The sequence below is a fragment of the Podarcis erhardii genome (assembly GCF_964252035.2).
Source record: "Podarcis erhardii genome assembly, chromosome: 7".
In the NCBI taxonomy this organism is placed as follows: Eukaryota; Metazoa; Chordata; class Lepidosauria; order Squamata; family Lacertidae; genus Podarcis; species Podarcis erhardii.
In genome coordinates, this window is record NC_138511.1 from 77,330,786 (window position 1) to 77,346,511 (window position 15,726).

Here is a 15,726-nt window from a genome sequence, read left to right on the forward strand (position 1 = left end):
TTGTGTTTTGCCCGACTTACTTTTGCCCTGCAGTCTTCAGCCCCTGGCTCCGCCCACCCTTAGAATGTGGCCCTCAGCATGTTGGCCACATAAAGTCCGCTCTGTGGGCTGAAAGGCATTATCCACCTTTGCTGCCGAAAGCACCACTGCTAATACATCCAGACCTGCTTTTCTTCCACATAAGGGACTGGGGCATTCAGGGTGAGCCACATAGGTGGAATCAATCTCCACAACCACAGTGTTGTGCAGTTCTGCTGAGACCAGATGGGGTGACAGATGAGGTCCTTGTGGTCCAGACCAGTGGTTGGAAAGACTATGGTAAACCTCTCCAGAGTCATGGAGGACTTGACAAATCTGCATATACCTCCACTGAAGGAAAGTCCACTATCTTCATTACTCTTAAACTCATAGACTTTTCAGCAGCTGTTACACCTGGAAAGTTCTTGAGCTTTTTTTTTTTTTTTTTTTTTTTTTTTTAGAAAACCACCAAAATTGTTGAGCTTCTTTTAGACAAACCCCAAAGTTGTTGTTGAGTTTTCTTTTACAAAAACATCCCCCCCAAAAAAAAAACCCCAACACTTGATTTTTCTGTTGAATTGTCTAAGATCCAGGACAAAGCACCTTTCAGGAATTCCCTCCCCCCACCCCCAACCTCCGACATCAGTTACACCAGTAATGTCCAGGAAAATCCGGATATATGGCAGCCCTTGTTACCATTGGAAAGTATTTTATTCACAGTTAAAGGTAAAGGTAAAGGTACCCCTGCCCGTACGGGCCAGTCTTGACAGACTCTAGGGTTGTGCGCTCATCTCACTCTATAGGCCGGCAGCCAGCGCTGTCCGCAGACACTTCCGGGTCACGTGGCCAGCGTGACAACCTGCATCTGGCGAGCCAGCGCAGCACACGGAACGCCATTTACCTTCCCGCTATAAAGTGGTACCTATTTATCTACTTGCACCCGGGGGTGCTTTCGAACTGCTAGGTTGGCAGGCACTGGGACCGAACGATGGGAGAGCACCCCGCCGTGGGGATTTGAACCGCCGACCATACGATCGGCAAGTCCTAGGTGCTGAGGTTTAACCCACAGCACCACCCGCGTCCCTATGTTTATTCACAGTTACGTATAGCAAATTTGATCAGTATTATAAACCATTCCTCTACATAGTCCTTCTACAGGCACATTACATGGTTTGATTCCCTAAGGCTCAGAGAATACTGGAGACGTACATCTTCGTAATATGTACTTGGTTTAAAAAATACACAGGCAGGCCATGGGTGGAAACAAACAGTTTGTAGACAGTAGCATTCATTTATGTCTAGTACTGGTATTTCATGGGCTGATGAGATTTCACACTTGACTCCCGAGACAAATCGAAATGATCAAGATGTACGTATTAATTCTGAAGCAGAAATTCAAATCTTTTTGCAAAATTCATTGGGGAGCAAAATTCCCCCCACTGCTAATGCAAAAGAACAGCTTTCATACATAATGGAGGTCCCTTTCTTAGCACCTGAAAGCTGCTGCATGCAGACCATTACTCAGAATGTGAGGCCATTATTCAATCTTGTGTATGGAAACAGAATCTCAAAACCCCCTTCTCCAATCACCCCAGATTTGAATGGATGGGATTGACTCTCTATGCAATTTTGCAAGGGCGTCCATTCTGCAACGTCCTGTTCTTTCACACCTTAATCTGCCTTGCAGCTTTACTTCCTGTTTGATCAGAGAGTCAAACCATATGTGATCTTAACTTCATAGTTCTGCCCTTGAGGGCAAGTGTTTCCTCCTTAAGAATATCTGAGAGGGGAAGACAGCAATCTAGATTAGCACTCTGGTGTGACACTACGTTCACAATTCAAAGTGTTGGTGTAGACCTTTAAAGCCCTAAACAGCCTCAGCCCAGTATACCTGAAGGAGCATCTCCACCCCCCATCGTTCTGCCCAGACACTGAGATCCAGCACTGAGGGCCTTCTGGCAATTCCCTCATTACGAGAAGCCAAGTTACAGGGAACCAGGCAGAGGGCCTTCTTGGTAGTGGCACCCGCCCTGTGGAACACCCTCCCATCAGATGTCAAAGAGATAAACAACTATCTGACATTTAGAAGACATCTGAAGGCAGCCCTGTTTAGGGAGGTTTTTAATGACTGATGTTTTAATGTATTTTTAATCTTTGTTGGAAGCCACCGAGAGTGGCTGGGGAAACCCAGACAGATGGGCGGGATATAAATAAATTATTATTATTATTATTATTATTATTATTATTATTATTATTATCATCATCATCATCATCATCATCAATCTAGAGCAGCCTTCCTCAATCTTGGGTTGTTTGACTATGATTCCCATCACCCCTAGCTAGCAGGACAAGTGGTCAGGGATGATGGGAGTTTTAGTCCAAGAACACCCAACAGTCTGTATCTGGGTGAGGGACAGGGATAAAGGGAATGGTTATGTTGCTGTATGATATTCTATTGCTCTAGATTGGAGCACAGGTGCCGACTATGCAGGACCCTGGGTGCCCGGGCACATGAAATATTTAAATGAAGGGGCTTCCCCCCACCCTCCAATTCCACATGGTAGCGTGTGCATGCCATGGGGCGTGCATTTGTCATGTCGGCATGCCCCCCACGACGTGCACACAGGGCAATCCAAATTAACATATAACAAATACAAATATCCAAATTAGCACATAACATTTAAAAACAATTTGAAGCAACCCCCCCACCCCAAATAAAACAACACCCACCCACCCAAGTATTTCAATGCAATTCCTCGCTTTGGTTCACCCAATGCAAATTGCAGGGAATTTGTAGGGAAGGGCTGTGCTTGAGGGCAGAATTATGCCATGTGGGTCACACGTGGTTTGGTTCTCAGTTCAATAAAAATGAAATGTGTTGTGGCTATTGAGGTCTTGCAACTCACTGTAGACATGACTGCATGACCACCACCCCACTTCCAGTACTTGGAACTCACTAACAGCCTGTGCTCTCTCTGATCATTGCTCCATACTTTCCCTGCAGGAGGGAAGGGCCATAGCTCAGTGGCAGAGCCCCTGACTTGCATATATTCAATCCCCAGAATCTCCAGGTAGGGCTGCCTGGAACCCTGCAGAGCCTCTGCCAGCCAGTGTAAACCACACTGGCCTGGACGAGCCAAAGGTCTGGCATGGTATAAGGCACATTCCTTTGTTCCTAAGAGTCTCCTGGGAACTGAGCACTCGGATGTCACAGCTACTGATTTCCCTGCCCCATTTGTTGCATCACTGTCCGGGTTGTGCAAAGTGAGGAACAAACTGTTGTGTACTTCAGTCTTTGCTGCAACCGAGCTTTCGCTGTCTCCCTCCTTGTATTTGTATAACTCACTGGAGAGGAGGCAGCCATTGAATACATCCCTGGCTAAGAACCAGCTTGTCCTGAAGGCATTTGGAATCTTCACATAGTGAGCCAAGGTATGTGCAGGACCTGTGGCCTGTCGTGGGCTTTCTTTTCAAACTTGAAGGCGGGAGGAAAGAGCTGTTGTTGCCCCCGTAATTCATTTCTGCTCCCCTGTGGCTCCTGATCAAGGAGGTGCGGAAGGCTTTTGCAGTCTTTCAAATACCTGAAAAACCTATTTTGCAACCACAGAGGGACCAGGATGGGAGGAATCAATATGCTTAAAGTGAGCAACTCTCTTAAAAGTTCTTTTTTAAGTGCCTCTTTGTTGGCAGTTGAGCTCCATCGTGGGTTATTTCCCCAAAGGCCTGGCACACTGATAATTCATTATGTAGATCACAGATCCTGATCCTTATTGCCTGCTTGTGGGCTTCCCAGAGGCATTTCATCAGCAACTGAGGGACACTGTGTGCTTGACTTGGAAACCCATTTCATCGGTCCAGTTCAGTTCCTCTTAGAGTCTCATTTTCCCAACTGCAGGGGGTTGGACCAGAAGACTTGCGGGGGTCCCATTCACCTGTACAATTCTATGGTTCTGCGAAAACAAGGGTGCATGGCACCATGCAGGATTAGATTTTCTTGCTTAACAGCTGCTAGACAGGAGGCTCTGGTCCTGTGTAGCACTGCATCACAAGTGGCTTTTTTGTGGGGAGGGAGCTGTTTATCAAGCAGCACCCACACCCCACAGAATTGGTGCCTCAACAATTGTTAAGCAGAGGCTTTGATCCTGTTGAGAAGGAAAGAGAGGTATCCTGAGAAGATACAGTAGGTCGCAGACTTTCCCACTCAGTTTTCCTGCCCTGTCTTCCTCTCCATCTTGCCTGGTGGCCTGCCCCCTGATTGTCACCCTGGGCATAGTTTTATTTTTTTAAAAAATAATATTTATTAAAAATTTAAAGATTACAAAAAAAAGAAAAAGAATTAAACAAATCAATATAATACAATACAAAAACACTACATAAAACATTAAATTAACAAAACAAAACAAAAACAATTAAAAACACTTCCAATATTTTCAAGCTTATCTTTCATTCACTTGTTTCATTGACTTCCTCACGCCTCCCTTTTTGTATTCCACTTCAATTAACTGTTTCAGCAACTCCTTTCCATCTTCCTCTATTTTCTGTCCTGTAATTAATCTTAACATATTCTGACCTTGTTTTTTCCCTTTAATACATTAACAGTCTATCTGTACCTAGTTCCTTATAACATTTCTGCCAAAGCCATATAACTTCATTCCAACATTTTTCTAAAGCTCATTAATTTTACAGTATTTCTGTAAATAATCTTTAATTTTTTTCCAATCTTCTTCCACCGACTCTTCTCCCTGGTCTCGAATTCTGCCAGTCATTTCCGCCAGTTCCATATAGTCCATCAACTTCATCTGCCATTCTTCCCGGGTGGGTAAATCTTGTGTCTTCCAATACTTCGCGATGAGTATTCTTGCTGCTGTTGTTGCATACATAAAGAAAGTTCTGTCCTTCTTTGGCACCAATTGGCCAACCATGCCCAGGAGAAAGGCCTCTGGTTTCTTCAGAAAGGTATATTTAAATACCTTTTTCATTTCATTATAAATCATCTCCCAGAATGTCTTAATCCTTGGGCATGTCCACCAAAGGTGAAAGAATGTACCTTCAGTCTCATTACATTTCCAACATTTATTTTCGGGCAAATGGTAGATTTTTGCAAGCTTGAATAGTGTCATGTACCACCTGTAAATCATTTTCATTAAATTCTCTCTTAGGGCATTACATGCCGTAAATTTCATACCTGTGGTCCATAACTGTTCCCAGTCAGCCATCATTATGTTATGTCCAACATCTTGTGCCCAATTAGTCATAGCAGATTTCACCGTTTCATCCTGAGTGTTCCATTTCAACAGCAAATTATACATTCTTGACAAATTCTTAGGTTTGGGATCTAACAATTCTGTTTCCAGTTTTGATTTTTCCACCTGGAAGCCAACTTTTTTATCCAAATTATATGCCTCCATTATTTGGTAATAATGAAGCCAAGCTCGCACTTTGTTTTTTAATTTTTCAAAACTCTGCAATTTTACCCTGGGCATAGTTTTAACTTTGGAAAGGTGGCGTGGAAATAAAATGGTTGATTTGTTGATTGAATTTCACCAGACTCTACCTCTCTTTTCAATAATTTCCAAGTGAAATTCTGCCCCGCCCTGCCCGCCCCCAGCCCCCGTTAATGTTTACCTGAAGGAGCATCTCCACCCCCCATCACTCAGCCCAAACACTGAGGTCCAGCTCCGATGGCCTTCTGGGGGTTCCCTCACTGTGAGAAGTGAGGTTACAGGAAGAGGGCCTCCTCAGTGGTGGCACCCACCCTGTGGAACTCCCTCCCATCAGATGTCAAGGAAATAAACAACTAACCAGGCATGTAAAATTGTTGATGTTGTTAAAAAAACAGGGAATGGTCGCAAAACTGCACAAGGCATTTTTAGTTCTGCGCCAGCATTGGATGGCATCTGTGTCACCACAAACTTTTACTCAAGGACTCGTTTTGGACCAGCTCCTCTGGCTTTTCAGACGATGGGGGAAGCTGCCATCTCAGCCCACGAAGGGGAAGTTGTGGTCTCTTCTGAGCTCAGTGTTGTCGCTGGTTTCACAACTTCCAGAATGTGTGATGCTCCAGGCATGGGGTGAAGGAGGGCCTCGGGGGAGCAAGACACAGTCAAGCTTGGCAGCCCAAAGAGAAAATCACATCTAGAAGCTGTTGCAGATGCAGATTGTGATATTGGAAGCGTATAGATAGTTCTGCTTGCATTGTGATTGCACATGAGTAGCCCAGGCATGGTGAATCCTCACAGATGCTCAGCCTAGAGATTAAACCAGGTTATCACTGCCATCTCAAGAGTTATTCCTTAGGCCAGTTGTTAGAAGCTGCGGGATTGGAGAACACTCTTGTTTTCAGTTCCTGTTTGCTGGTTCCCGCAGGCACCTAGTTGACCATTGTGAGAGCAGAATGCTGGACTTGATGGGCAATGGCAGGCTCATCCAGCAGGCTCATCTTATGTTCTTATATGCGAATGTTCTGGCATTCCTCATCCAACATACCTCATTGAATTCAGGAGGACTTACTTATAAGCAGTCATTCTAAGAAGCAATTAGTATTGTTTCAGCAGTTTGCTTCATTACAGGGTGTGTGCCTTGCATTGTAGAAGTGGGATTGAATCTAGGCCTACAGTTCTCAGGCAAATTCTCCTAACACGTTTTCCAACACCCGCCCCCCAAAGTGTACGTCACTCAAAATGGCATAAAAATGTGTTTATTAAGAGAAAATTGCACTAAAATGCTCGAAAATTGTCATTCTTTAAATTGCTGCCGAAATGTGGAGAACCAAATTTAAGACCGGAAAAATAAGAAACAAAAAATGCCAAATTTGGTATATCCTTCCATCCCTAGTCATGCCTAATTTGGAGCCATTCATTTCATTGGGTCTACTCTGAATAAAACTTAGTTGGATACAACTCTAAGTTGGCACATGTAAAATACAGTGGTGCCTCGTTTTTCAAGTGTCTCAGAAGCCGAACGTTTTGGTTTTCAAGCACCCAAAACCTGGAAGAAATTGCTTTGGTTTTCGAATGTGCCTCGGAAGTCGAACGGCTTCCGCTATTTATTTATTTTTTCCAATTTTCTCCACTGACTTTGCAGACTGCCCTTTGTGCCTCGGTTGTAGAATGTTTCAGAAGTTAAATGGTCCTCTGGAACGGATTACGTTGGACAACCGAGGTACCACTGTACCAGATAGATAGATAGATAGATAGATAGATAGATAGATAGATAGATGATAGATAGATAGATGAGAGAAGCCTAAGAAATAAATCAAAATCTAAGACCGGCCAATAAAGACTGAAGATGCTCAGTGATCACAGAATGCTGAATGTCTATTGTAGGGAGAGGGGAGCTGGAATAATAATAATAATAATAATAATAATAATAATAATAATAATTTATTTATACCCCGCCCATCTGGCTGAGTTTCCCCAGCCACTCTGGGTGGCTCCCAATCAAGTATTAAAAACAATACAGTGTTACATATTAAAAACTTCCCTGAACAGGGCTGCCTTAAGATGTCTTCTAAATGTCAGGTAGTTGTTTATCTCTTTGACATCTGATGGGAGGGCGTTCCACAGGGCGGGCGCCACTACGAGAAGGCCCTCTGTCTGGTTCCCTGTAGCCTCACTTCTTGCAATGAGGGAACCGCCAGAAGGCCCTCGGCGCTGCACCTCACTGTCCGTGCTGAACGATGGGGGTGGAGACGCTCCTTCAGGTATACAGGACCGAGGCCGTTTAGGGCTTTAAAGGACAGCACCAACACTTTGAATCGTGCTCAGAAATGTACTGGGAGCCAATGCAGGTCTCTCAGAACCGGTGTTATGTGGTCCCGGCGGCCACTCCCAGTCACCAGTCTAGCTGCTGCATTCTGGATTAATTGCAGTTTCACCCTCAAAGGTAGCCCCACGCAGCTGGAAGGAGAGGAATGGAATATCTTGAGAGAAGGAATGGCCGGCTGGCTGGAACACTGAACAAGGGCACTTCACACTACAACTATTCTTACAGGTCCGATTCATTCCCACTGATAGCATATTTAGGGGCTCTGCAGTAACTGGTACCACAGCAATATGGCGGCCCCCCACAGGTATTAAGCCAGTATTTTTTTAGCATATTGCCAATAATCCAAGGTGTGAGATTTAGAGCGGGGGGAAAGACACTAAATATGGCCTGTTTCCTTTCTGCAGACATCATGAACTCCTCAGCTGACCAGGTTGACACCACACCGGTGGAAGCCGCCATGCGCCACATCGCCATAGTAACCAACGTCATCATTCTGATCCTGGGCGTTAGCGGCAACGGGCTGGTGGTGTGGGCCGTAGCCAAGCGGGAGAAGCGCAAAACCTTCACCTCCACCTGCTACCTCAACCTGGCTGTGGCAGACCTTCTCTTCTCGGCCGGCCGTATCCCTGCCCTTGTGCAGGAGATCATGTACTCCAGCTGGCCCTTTGGCCTTGCCTTGTGCAAGCTCCATGCTTTCGCCCGCTACCTCACGGTCTTCACCAGCGTCTTCGTCCTCACTGTCATCAGCGTACACCGCTGCCTGTTGATCGCGAGGCCCGTCTGGGCCCGCAACCACCAGGGCCCTCGCTTTCAAGTCCTGGCATGCGCTGGGGCATGGATGCTAGCTCTCGCCTTCAGCATCCCTTATCTGGTGGTGCGCCATGTTGAAATAAAAAATGGATTGCCCTACTGTGTCTATCGGGGAGATCTCAAGAGAGCCACAGACCTGCCTCTGAGGCTGAGCAGGTTCTTTGGAGCGTTCCTGGTGCCCTTCATCATCATCGCTGTGGCCTACTTGGTTCTGATTTGCAAGCTCCGAGGACGGCGCTGGGAGGGCTCCCACCGCACCTTCGCTTTGGTGGCCACCATTGTGGTTCTCTTCTTCGTCTGCTGGCTCCCCCACCACATCTTCGTACTTCTCAGCACCGTGTCAGTAGAAAAGCACATGTGGGGGATTGGGCTCAAGCTGTCGAATGCTCTGGCATACCTCCACAGTTGTGTCAACCCCGTGCTGTATGGCTTCGTGGGGTATGTCCGAAACAGGGGCCTCCATCGGCGGGCTTCTTTCTTGGGGCTCTTCCGCAAAGCACTAACTGAAGAGGATGAGGTCTCCGCTGGGGCAGAAGCATCACGGAGCCTTAGTCAGAAGGTCTGAGAAGCAGTGAAATGTTGGGACATTCTCACAGGGAAGGCTTTGCCATGAAGTCCCCCGGCTACTTTACTTTCAGAAAAGATGGGAGGTTGCATTGCCTGTAACAAGAGATCTGGTGATCAGGAGAGCTGACATTGATTCTGTACCTGTGAATTCCTTGATACCCAGAGCTGGATCTAGGCTTTAAATGTGCTCTCCAGAAAGATGACTTCTGTGGGCTTCTTGCCTCCACCTAAACACTTCCCATTTCCCTCTGCATCTGGACCTAATTTCAACCACTACCTAGAGCAGCAGGCAGACTAAGGCAGCTGCCTCCAGAAGCAGACTTTGGGTGTTATGAAAACTCTATTATTTAGCTTAATCATATTGTATTTTTCTGTCAGAGAGGGGTGAGATGGTTTTTGATTTTTTGCCTCTGGAGCCAAAACAACTTGACTAGCCTTGGAAACTTTGCACCTTGATTTAGAACTGAGGAATGGGGAGCATCTGCCTTGGGCCACCAAGTGTCTTGGGCCTGCTCTGGCCCAGAAAATAATGGCAAAGATATTTGAAGATGGCTATCATATTTCCACCCAGTTTCATCCAGGCTAAACATACCCAGCTCCCTCAACCATTCCTCATAAGGCTTGGTTTCCAGACCCTTGATCATCTTGGTCACTCTCCTCTGCACACCTTCCAGCTCAAGCTTAAATTGTGGTGCCCAGACCTGGTCCCAGGACTCCAGGTGTGGTCTGACCAAAGCAGAATAGAGTGGTGCTATTACTTCCCTTGATCTGGACACTATACTTGATGCAGCCTAGAAGAACATTAGCCTTTTTTCTTTTCTGCTGATGCATCATGCTGTTGACTCACATCAAACTTTTGGTCTACTAAGACCCCTAGATCCTTTTCACATGTACTACTAGCAAGCCAGGTGCTCCCCATCTGCAACTGGTTATTTCTTTCTAAGTGCAGAACCTTACATTTGTATCTATTAAAATTTGTTTCATTACTTTTGGTCCAGTTCTCCAATCTGTTAAGGTCGTTTGGCACCCCAATTCTGTCTTCTGTAGCATTAGCTACTGCTTCCAGTTTGGTATCATCTGCAAATTGGTCATAGGGCTTCAGTAAATTTTGAAATTGGATTTGAATTAACTCTGGGCTTTAATAGGATGCATTTGGTGTGAATTTAATTTTGGCTTGTTTTCTATTTTGATATTTGCTACATTCTGTTATATTGACTTCCATTCCAATCTGCTAATTGAGTTGTTTTCTGTTTTGCTGTCCTATGCTATGGCTTCCCTAGGGAAAGCAAAAACGCAGGATATAAGCAGCGAATAAAATGGAAGAGAAAGGACATTCTAGAAATTTCAGCTTAGTGTGAACACGTGCAAAATTGCCTTTGAAGAAGTTGTCTGTCCCCATTGCCGCCGCCACCTGGTTTCATTATCCCTCGGCCATCTGTACTCAGGGAGGTGTGTGTTACAGCTTTCTATCCTCTAAAGGTCACTCTACTATCCTTTCAGGACTACCTCATAAACAATACACAGTCTAGACAGTCTCTTTCCAAAGAACAGGTATATTATATTATCCATCAACCTAATTTGTCTTTCCTTTTTCTCTGTCTTTCTTAGAAGGTTCAATTATTGCACACATTGCACACATAAAGTTCCTACTCAACTACACTCTGTCTCAACTACATTCTGTCTCGTGAGGCCGTTCCATTCCTTTTGATAAGGCTTGATCCTGACCTGCATTTTCCTCCTGCCTAATCCCTGGGTCACTGCAGGGCCCATCATGGATGCAAAGATATATCTTTGGAAATGGCAAGGCAATGTGTTATCAAGAAATGCTTGCTCAAAGGCATTTCTGTTATCTCACCAAATCATCTGGGGCTGTACATTGGCTGGAGGTTGAGAGTAGATTTAAAAAAAAAAAAAATCACAGAATTTTAGACTGGGAAGGGACCTTGGGTGGAGGAATCTACCCATTTCAGTTTCTCTCAGTTTCTCATTTTCCCCCCAATCTTAAATTGAGATATTCACATTTCCACTTTATCTTGCAATTTTTTAAAACACAAGAATGTCCCTGTCAAGGTGGCCAATATTCAGGGGTCATGTAGGGTTGCCATATTTCAAAAAGTAAAAACTAGGAAACCCCAAAAGTTGTTGAGTTGAGGTTTTTTTTAGGAAACCCAAAAAGGTGTTCTACCTTTGAAATCTTGGTAATGAGTGGGAAAACCCAGGTGTATAGACAGGGGTGGGCAGCACACTGCACAGTCCAGGTACCCTTCCCTATACCCCAGACTTCCCTAATTCCTCCAGCCCCTTTTGTAAATGTCAGAGTAATCATAACACGTCCTCTGAAAATGCCAGCTCAGCAAACGCTCTAATCTCCTCATAATTGCTATTATACAACCTCACCGGCTAGGTACAGTGTGCCTGCTTTCAGACCTGGGTTTATATTGCCACCTAGAGGCAAGAAGAAGCGTCAAGGAGAAATCCCTTCTGCCGGTTCCCTGTCCTTCGTCCATGCAGAAAAGTCTTTCTGTACAACCACATCGTGAACTAGAATACACCATTACAAACAGTGCGGGAAATCGTTCAGATGTCTGGCTAATTAAACAGCTGCAGATGACTGGCTAATTAAACTGTGCAAGGCCCCTGAATCAGTTTGGGGCCCAGATCCAGGTTAGACTGCCCTGGATCATGCCATGTCACATCAAGGCCACCCCAAAGCACTGGATCATGCCCTGAATGGACTTGTGGGAGCCAGGCATAGGACATATTGATATTCACTGCCCAATAGGAAAGCTTCTCAGCAGCTGTCTTCCTGTTCTGCTAGTAACGAAGAATTATGTGTAACTCAAAACCTAGACCAATATAAATTTAATTTCATTGTCCCTTAGAATTCCTCTTATTTTCCAGCGCCTTTGTTCCAGGTTAGTAAAATGTGAAGTAAATTGGCACTGCATAATGTAGAACTTCATAACTTTGATAGTGATTTCTACTCCCTGTGCCAGATGCTACCGTGTTTCCTTTGCCAAGGTAGCTCTGACCCTTCGATCTCTTCCAGAGCCAACACCCCACACTTCTTCATCATCAACTCTCTGGGCTCCAACGTTGCTCTTGGCAACTCAGGAGAGGAAGAGAGCTTAACCTGTAAAAAGGAAGGCCCCTACAGGACTCAGATACAAGCTGCTTACAGGTGGAAACTGCTTACAGGTGGCCTTTCAGGAGAAGCAGCAGCTCTTCGGAACATTTGCACAAGCGGTGCCAGAAAGGACTTTCTCGCCAGGAATGCATCGCTTATAAAGCGTAGAGACTGAGCTGTCCAAAGAACCTAAGAGCATCAAAGGGCTTCTGTTGCTAATCTACCTGCAGTCAGAGGCTGGCTCGGGAAGGGCAAGGAATCCGCATCACAAAGCCTGCTCCGCTTTGGGATGCTGGAATCAGCATAGTGGCTGGGCTGCCAGAGCAACGTGAGGAGGATGCAACAGGGCAGGTGTGCGCCCTGCAAACCAACCCAATCGGACTGCTTGGAAGGGCGCAAAACTACCCTGTTGCGTCCTCCTCGCACGGCTCTCCCCGAATTCTCCAAATTTACTGATGCAGTTCTCTAGCCAAGTAATACAGTGGTACTACGGGTTACAAATGCTTTGGGTTACAAACACTTTGGGTTACAAACTCTGCTAACCCAGAAGTAGTTGCTCCAGGTTGCAAACTTTGCCCCAGGATGAGAACGGAAATTGTGCACCAGCGGCATGGCAGCAGCAGGAGGCCCCATTAGCGAAAGCGTGCCTCGGGTTAAGAACAGTTTCAGGTTAAGAACGGACCTCCAGAACAAATTAAATTCATAACCCGAGGTACCACTGTATGTGCCAAAAAAAACCTATGATTATTATTGCTAGGGGAAAGTGCCTATATTGGTGAAAATGACAGGCACCATCTTTGTTGTCTTTCCTGTATCTATTCCAAACTTCCTCTTCCAGCAAGCCTTTTAAGTGGAGACTTTTTATCCTAGTCTGCATCTGGATTGGCACTATTTTAACTTTTTAAAAAATATATATGGAACTATATTCAAAGAGTGGCAGTGTGTGTGTGTGTGTGTGTGTGTGTGTGTGTGTGTAACTGTTTTTTTTAATATAGTTTATTTTACCCTTTTATTGTTTCATGGTTGTAACTGTTTCATTTGGTTTCTATAATATAGTTTCTATAAACTTTCGGGTTTGGTGGATGGGCATCAGTAAACAAGAGGAATTAAGACTAAGAGAGCTGAGTGGGGGGTGGTCGTGTAATCTCACTGTATACAAGTTGTACAAGTGACAAGAAAGTATTTCAATTTCAATTACAGTGGTACCTCGGGTTACATACACTTCAGGTTACATACGCTTCAGGTTACAGACTCTGCTAACCCAGAAATAGTGCTTCAGGTTAAGAACTTTGCTTCAGGATGAGATCAGAAATCGTGCTCCGGTGGCGCGGCGGCAGCAGGAGGCCCCATTAGCTAAAGTGGTGCTTCAGGTTAACAGTTTCAGGTTAAGTACGGACCTCCAGAACGAATTAAGTACTTAACCCAAGGTACCACTGTATAATTGTATGTTTTATTGTTGTAACCCTCCCTGGGGCCCAAACAGTAAAGGATGGGTAAGGAACCTAATGAAACACAGAAATAATACATACTGCCAGACTCTGCCTGCTTAACACAGAGTTATACTGACAAAAATTGGAAGGCGGAAGGGAGACCACATGTGTTACATATCGTTAAACCACATGTCACAAGATGACAATAAATGCACACACTGTAGGCAGGAACCATCTCAAGCCCAATGCCCGGAAAAATATATTTTAAGTTTTGATGAGAGTAATTATGATAGTATGAAGAGAACACCGTGTTCATTGTCCCTTGGAATTCGAACCTGAGAGGAAGCTGATCTTTTGCTCCTTACAGCTGCTCGAAAAGATCTCAGATAGGACGGTTGAGAAAGAGCTTTGAGAGTTACTGCCAGTCAGAGTAAATGACATGAAGCTACATCAGGGCTGAGGAAACATTGGCCCTCCATATGTTGCTGGACTATCAGTGGCTGCTGGCCAAGTTGACTATGTTCCACCTCCACTGTCAGAGACTGAATAGCAGGTCCTAGACTGTCACTCTAACCGCTATACTGTACTACCGCTGCTTCCTAGGGTACCTGGTTCTTCCCTAAAACATGTGGTGATGGCAAAGGGCAGCTTTCCCCAGAATGCTTATGGGCTTTTTGTACAGAAAAGGCAGGAAAGGGTTCATTTGGAAACTCTGCTTGCAAATCAACAAGGCCGAATTGATTTTTCCAGGGGTGAGAAGGAGTAGCCACTTCAGGTCGACATGGTCACTGGTGGAAAACCAGGCAGCAAACCAAAGAGATCCACGCAGTTTGTACGCCAGGGTGTTCCAGGCCTACGCAGTAGTCTCAGGGCCCAGAGACCTTCTTTTGATCTGTCGGCTTTCGAACCCAGCAGTGCTGTGAATTCAAGCAGCTACGTGCTCCCACTGTTAATCTAAGCGAGGGCAGGTCCATCATGTCAGATGAGCTCACTACTTCCTCAGCATGCCAGCATCCTCGCCAAGCCCTCGCAGGCAGCACTTGGAACGCCTGGCTTCCTTTTGTCATCGTCGTCGTTTTTCTGGGAACAATGCCTCGAGAGTGTTTGCTCCCTCTCAGTTGCAGAGACCATTGTGCTCACATTGACAATAATCTCCTGCCGCTTTTAGCCCTTCTGGAAGCTGAACGCAAATGATGCAGGCGATGGCTCAGAGCTAACCCCCTCCTCCTCCTCGCCTCCCCATATCCATGCACCTTTCAGATGGATTTGCAGGGAAATTAAGACTTAAAGAAGCAAAAGGATAGATGTTATCCACTGGGACCCAAGGGGGACTCTCCATTTCAGCCGCTAATGAAAGGAAGGCAAGAGGAAAACCGGGGGCCGTTTGTCTGAATGTTGAGTCTTGGCCTTCTGTCATGGGTGCTTTCCTTGTGATTCCTGCATTGCACCTAGTCATACAGTTCTATTGTTCTGTGAGATGGTGCAGCGACTGTCTCTGAACAGTTTTGCCCAGAGCGACGAGAAATGCATGTCACCATTGTTTTGAAATCGGTGTGGCAAGTGTAAATGATTAAAGCATTAGTGGTAAAGGTGAGTGTTAGAGCAACTGTTCAGCATGCAGAATGTCCCGGGTTCAGTCCCCAGTATCTCCAGGTACAACTGGCAGGAACCCTGGTCAGTGGCGAAGCTGCATGCTCTGGCACCGGGGGTGGAGAGCAGGCGGGGCTGTGACTGGCACGCATCCTGGGGGTGTGGCGTGCGTCCCAGGGCATGGCATGCCATCGGTGGGGGCGTGGCACCCAGCATGGGGGGGTGCATGGTGTGTATCCTGGGAGCAGCTGCAATGGTATGCCCCTCCCCGATGGTGCCAGGGGCAGTGCACTCACCCCCCGCCCCCATTGCTCCACCAGTGACCCTGGTCTGAAACCCTGGAATGCCCCTGCCAGTATCTGTACCAGTGTAAAAAAATGTAAAGGGACCCCTGACCATTAGGTCCAGTCGTGGCCG

General features: G+C 45.9%; 1 protein-coding gene across 3 annotated transcripts; it reads left to right on the plus strand.

Annotated features, from left to right (window-relative positions):
• Positions 1 to 3,288: 3,288 nt before the first annotated feature.
• LOC309345530 (chemerin-like receptor 1) lies at positions 3,289 to 10,786 on the plus strand. 3 transcript variants are annotated; one of them, XM_081868595.1, is made up of 3 exons: positions 3,289 to 3,450; positions 8,190 to 9,154; positions 10,443 to 10,786. In XM_081868595.1, exons 2-3 carry the CDS (start codon positions 8,195 to 8,197, stop codon positions 10,464 to 10,466), a joined length of 984 nt encoding a protein of 327 aa, XP_081724721.1. In that variant the 5' UTR covers positions 3,289 to 3,450; positions 8,190 to 8,194; the 3' UTR covers positions 10,467 to 10,786. The 3 variants fall into 3 exon arrangements, 2 of the variants coding, with proteins under 2 accessions (XP_081724721.1, XP_081724722.1); XR_014158292.1 differs by lacking the exon at positions 10,443 to 10,786 and adding an exon at positions 9,701 to 10,148 and having other exon boundaries at positions 3,291 to 3,450; positions 8,190 to 9,662; XM_081868596.1 differs by lacking the exon at positions 10,443 to 10,786 and having other exon boundaries at positions 3,291 to 3,450; positions 8,190 to 10,148.
• Positions 10,787 to 15,726: the final 4,940 nt, after the last annotated feature.